The following is a 5,800-nucleotide window of genomic DNA, read 5'->3' on the forward strand; positions in this document are numbered from 1 at the left end:
GGTCATAGCCATTTCGTAATAGCACTGGCCTAGAGAATCAGTCATTGACAGTCACCAGAAGTGTGCCATTCCTGCGTCATTCTGATCCAGATTTTCACCTCTTGCTCTTGCAGTCACATTCTCTTCTATTCTTCCTGCCTGTGATTCAGTTTGTTGGTTATGATAATGTTAAATTCAGCTTCCAAATTAAGTTAAAACCATCATATAGAAATGATCCTGTTTAGTTTCCATTTCTCTGTGTGCTGCTTGCAGTCTTCTATGGCAGCCATTATTCCATGGCAGCCTGTCAGTTATGTTGTGACGTTTCATCAGTCTTCAAGCAGTTTCCATTATCCTTGGATAATTATGACACTTCTACCACGAAACTTCTAAGACCCCCATTGCCTAGTAATTCACAGGGCTTTAAAAAATTTCTCCAAATGCAAGACATTTCCTAATACATTCCTCTAATAGGACAAAAAAAAAAAATACTGGGTGCACAGATTCTGGGTCTCTTTCACTCTGAAACCCAGTTCTCTCTCCTGAAAGAGCTTAGCATAGTATATGCTGGATTAGGCTCCCCAGAGTTAGTCCCAATCTTCTCTGAACCTCTGGGAAGAGAACAGGCAAGACTGCTCATTACTTTTATAACATAACACAGCAAGACTGGAAGAGGAAAAAAGGTGCGAAATGCAGTAGTCTTTAAGATACTGGCCACAACATGATCACTGAACAACTATATACATCTATAAAGTAATAGGGTCTTGGGGACAGCCAAGTAACTGCACACATACCTTCTTGTGGAATAACTACCCTTGCAGATGTTTTCCCATCTCAATCAGATGTAATAAAAGAAACATACTATCTTTATATAACCTTGGCATACACATGGTCATGCTATATCTTGAAACGTGGAAAAAGAATACAGCAGTGGCAAAACATAAGCCAAAGTCATACAGTGTTTAGCAAAATGCAGCACTCCCTTATTACTATGTCTTCTATGTAAGCTTGTGGTTGTTAAATCTGCATCTCAGTTCCGTTTGGCTTGATTGCTTTCTCCATTGATCAGATTCTTCTCTTGTTGTTCAGCTAAGGATTGCCATTTCTGCCTATTTTTTCTACAGCCATCCAGTAAAGGGTAGCAGGCCTCTGACACATGCGTTAGGGCCTAAAATAAATTAACAACATGTAAAACAGATCAGAATAGAATAGAATATTTCACTTGGAAGGGACCTACAATGATAGTGTATTCCAACTGCCTGACCACTTCAGGGCTGACCAAAAGTTAAAGCATGTTGGTAAGGGCATTGTCCCAATGCCCTTTAAACACTGACAGGCTTGGGGCATCGACAGCCTCTCTAGGAAGCCTGTTCCAGCATTTGACCACCCTCTCAGTAAAGAAATGCTTCCTAATGTCCAGTCTAAACCTCCCCTGGCACAGCTTTGAACCATTCCCCCATGTCCTTGGGCATGGCTTACTGGCAGAATCCAGAGTATAACCCAGGGATCTAGCACCAAGTCCCCAGAGCACACCAATTACTGCTAGGTTTAAAAAAAAAATACAATAAAATGCATTAATCAAACAAACATACCATTAATGATAAACACCAAAATAATAATTTCTTGAAATGAATACAGAACCATATGTAATAAATAACAAAAAAAAAAAAATTAAAGTGGGGGACTAGTTTTTTATTTGATTTTGATTCTAATTTTAAATCTGCAACTATTAGAGGCTACAGTGAGCAGTTCTGGTTTTAGATATGTGCAATTCTTTCTTAGGCACCGTACCTCATACAGCTGCAAACAAACAGCATCTATGAATCCAACCTGCATGCTGGGAATTTTATTTTTCTTCTCTCTGTTCATTAGATCCTGCAAATAGGAAGTAAACAAGCTCTGTATTTAAATGCGTTAAATAAAAAACCCAACCAAAACCATAGAGACAGACTGGAATTAAAAAGCAGTGTATGTATCAAAAGACTAATATATATAATGCTGTATGTTCTTCTGGCTCAGAGATAATGATGCATTGTTGGTGTTAAGGAACCACAGAAGAAAACTGACTACTAGGAAGACATGGAAGGAGATGGTTCTATATTCTGGTCCCTGAGACAAATGGTGGCTTTTGAGAGGAATGTGTAGTGCTGTTTGTAGATGCCATTTTGAAAGTGGCGATTCTGCATGATTCTGTCACTTACTGTTGGTTCTATGTTGAGTTCCTTCCGCTCTTTATCTCCTTGATCAAAGAACTCAGTAGCTACAAGCTCAGCAATCTGTAAAAGATTTCACACATTGAGAACTCTAAAAGTTTGTTTGGTACCTACAGTCAAAACTGTTTCCTGTGTTTCCTAACTCTCCTTAGGATATATTGAATTGGGACCCCCCCATAATGAGACTCTCCACCTAGCTTTTAGAATTCTTAATACACACATCTGTGCACAAACAAAACATCTGCATGTGCTGAAATTTACTCTGACAAAGCAAAACGGATAAAATATCCCACAGGCATCTTACCACTGGTAACAGTTGGAATGATCAACACATAGGAAAATGCCAGCTGATAGTAAATAGTGTGTTTTATCAGTTGACTGCCTTGTAGTAACACAGAAATGTTGGAAAGAACAAGGATTCCTGATTTACCTTCAGATTACTGCTAACATGGTGACATAGTTAAATGCATAGACCTTGCTGCAAAGACCTGAGAAGTCTTCAATCCGCATACAGCACTTAGAAGGACTGCTTCCTAAGGCTCTGCATTGCCCCACTGCCTTTGGAATAGGGACTGGATGGAGGAAGCAGAAGCTGTTATGCGGAGTTTGTATTTAGCAAATCTTAAAATAAAGCATATACCCGTTGCTGAACTGGCCATGGCTTGGTTATGGCTGATAAATCACAAGCAGTCATCAGCATTGCTCTGTAGAAAAAAAACAGAAAGAAATCTATTAATTACTGTGTGGTGAAAATGTATTGGAAAACTGTGTCACCAAGTCAAGTGATTAGTAAAACAGAATATCAAATTTCAAGGAACATCAAAGCCAGAAAAACAAATTAAATTAAAGCAAAATTATAAAGATATCTGGGGATTGATGATGTGGCAGACTTTGACCTGTGTGAAATGAGCACACAGAAATGAGCAAATCTGGACTGGCTCATTTGGTAGATTCATGTCAGATGAACTGTTTCATTCTGTTTGCGACTGGACAGACAGCACATTTATTAATTTCTGAGATTACCAGTGACTGCCATCTTTATTGGCAGTATGACAGCCAAGGACTGAAATAGGAATAGACATATAATATGACTAAGTTAGACCAGGAATTTGAAATACAGCATCCTCCCTTTCTGAGACAGCTGAGGTAAGTAAGCCTGCTTTTCTGTACCTGTGCATTAAAATGTGTCTGTATTCTTAATCTTCTTTTTTCTTCACTGCCAGTAAGGAATCGGCTTCAAAACAAACTGCCTGTCCTGAATCTTTAGTTATTGGTTTCAACAATTAAATATTAAAGTGAAACGTATCAACAGCAAAAGAACATGGTACCTAGGCAGGAGCCCTACACTCTTTAGGAAGAACAGAAATGCTCACGTAGCTCCACATAACAAAGTTTATGATACAGGCTGCAGACTTTGTAATTCTGACACAGGGAGTCATTTAGTGACATGTGTGCCAGTGCCAGTTTGTACAGGCCCAGAGCACACAGACCTGCTCATTTTAACAGAATTCACAGCAACCTGGCATGGAAAATAGGGCACCTAATAATACCACCTGGCTCTTAAGCATTCTGTGTTTACTTACAAAAATAGCTCCTTCTGTGCAGGATCTTCCCAATTAAATTGCTTCTTCCTTAGAAGTTCAAAAAATTCTCCTCTCCTCCTTTAGAAGAAGTTAAAAAAAAAAAAAAGATTAAAAAGATTTTGCAGCATGCTGACACAATCCAACCATCCAGCAACGACTATCCAAGCCAAACTTGCCTCTGACTTACTTTATATATAGTGCTAGGTCTGTGGCAAGAATGGCTTGTTTTATCATTTTCAGTGTGGCCTTGTATTCTTCAATGGAAAGGCTGCTCAGAATCTGATTTCCCTTTACAAAAAAACAAAACCAATGTTAGCAGAAAAATGGGCAACAGCACACAAGTTTGCTAAAATGTCTCTTAGATACTGGATCATTATGAGTTGCTGATATCTGATGTAATTATTTTACCCTGCTTCCTTTTGCAGATTCCCCAATTTAAAAATAAAAATTACAGTCTTCTTGAATAATGGCAGAAAGCTGCACAGCAACAGCATCATAATTGACTATTGCAAAATGAAACTGCACGCAGAGCAACATCAAAGCCTTTAAGTCAATTTCATTAATCAAAATTAAATTTGCGACTAGCTGTATCATAGCATTTCTCTTTCCTCTTCCCCGCCTCTCTAAAGCAGAGGAACTATAACACATTCCAGTAGCTGCCTATACACCTCAGGTAAATGAAAGTATATTCCTTTTATGGAGGAACATAAATAACAAGTTATTACATGGAAATATAAGATCGTCAGCCCACTGTTAAACCTAAGCACTACTGAGCTGGTGAAAAGGCAACTTGCCTCCACATTTTTTCCATATTTTCCTGTCTCAATGGGAAAGAATCATTACAATACAAAAGATGCTGGATGTCCCATACTTGTGATACAAAATGAACAGTGAAAATACACTGCTTTGAAATGATTGTGCATGCTGAATAACTGGTCTTAGAATTAGTTAATAATATAAAACAAGAAGAATGTAGTTTTATTTGCATATTTACTTAACTTAGGTTTGGCTTCACTTTGGAATGTCAACATCACCAGTGTTTGGATTGGTCTCATCATGACTGCTCTGTGTATGCTGTGTGGGCCGCAATGTTTTTTGAAATGAGATTGGGTTTGTTTGGTGGTTCATAAGAGGTCATGAAAATGGCAACAAAGCCTTTTGTTTCCTTTGGTACAAGGAAGCAGGTACTCAAAAGGATATAAGCAAGGCTTCCCTTATCAGGCAACGCTTGGAAAGCTTTGGTGGCACTCCGAAATGGAACTGTGATTTGAAAACTGCTGCGTTTGCTTTCTTTACCCAAAAAGGAATAAAGATCACTTAGGAATGTGTAAGGGTGGGAATCTATCCAAAAGCTAAAAATAAAAAGTAAAATAGAGAATAGTTTTCTTCAGCATACATGAAAACGTGGCACTCACTGGACTATTCAGGATCATAAGGCATTGATCAAAATGATGATGCTCCATGATTGAGTGGCAATACAGTTGAGCCAGTGGATGTTCACTTCTGAGGAGTAAAAAGACCCATCAGATGGAGAAATCAAATTAAACATACTACTAATCCAGAAATAACTTCCCTTTTAATGTCCTCTTCCCGTTACCATTCACTCCCACCCACTGATGCTTGTTCTTAAACCAGTTCCTTTCCCCCTTCTCTGTAACTGGCCAAACAAAATGAATACATTTGGAGGGATGCAGGTGGAGTACAGATAAAAAGACAATGCTGCTACTTTTTCAGAGCACGGACAACTCTGTTTTACTAGTTTTCTGCCTTCTGTTACCTGTAGAGACCAGCTGCACACAAGGAGGGAGACTCTAATACAAGGTTTTATAAAGAGTGAAAGTTCTTGTATGAAAAGGAAAGGCAACAAGAAGGGTTCCTTCATAAACAAAATCTAAGTGACAGTTTTGGTTTTTGTAACTTTTTAGACACCTGTGTGGCATATTTAGTCAAGTCAACTACTGGGCTTGTAAGTAATAATGCAGACCTCATCAGAAGCCCACTGATAGCAATGGAAAAATTCCTGCT

At 38.5% G+C, this 5,800-nt stretch overlaps 1 protein-coding gene across 1 annotated transcript in view; it reads right to left on the reverse strand.

Annotated features, from left to right (window-relative positions):
- Window positions 1-965: 965 nt before the first annotated feature.
- PDE5A (phosphodiesterase 5A, cGMP-specific) overlaps window positions 966-5,800 on the reverse strand; it is a 48,762-nt gene continuing 43,927 nt past the window's right edge. Inside the window, exons 16-22 of the mRNA XM_010082001.1 lie at window positions 5,191-5,278; window positions 3,963-4,063; window positions 3,776-3,853; window positions 2,833-2,896; window positions 2,181-2,255; window positions 1,771-1,854; window positions 966-1,147 (exon numbers count right to left, since the gene is read on the reverse strand). Coding sequence (XP_010080303.1) covers window positions 1,010-1,147; window positions 1,771-1,854; window positions 2,181-2,255; window positions 2,833-2,896; window positions 3,776-3,853; window positions 3,963-4,063; window positions 5,191-5,278 — 628 coding nt within the window. The 3' untranslated portion in view covers window positions 966-1,009. The remainder of the gene's footprint in view (window positions 1,148-1,770; window positions 1,855-2,180; window positions 2,256-2,832; window positions 2,897-3,775; window positions 3,854-3,962; window positions 4,064-5,190; window positions 5,279-5,800) is intronic.

Source organism: Pterocles gutturalis, unplaced genomic scaffold, assembly GCF_000699245.1.
Source record: "Pterocles gutturalis isolate BGI_N339 unplaced genomic scaffold, ASM69924v1 scaffold9209, whole genome shotgun sequence".
NCBI lineage: Eukaryota > Metazoa > Chordata > Aves > Pterocliformes > Pteroclidae > Pterocles > Pterocles gutturalis.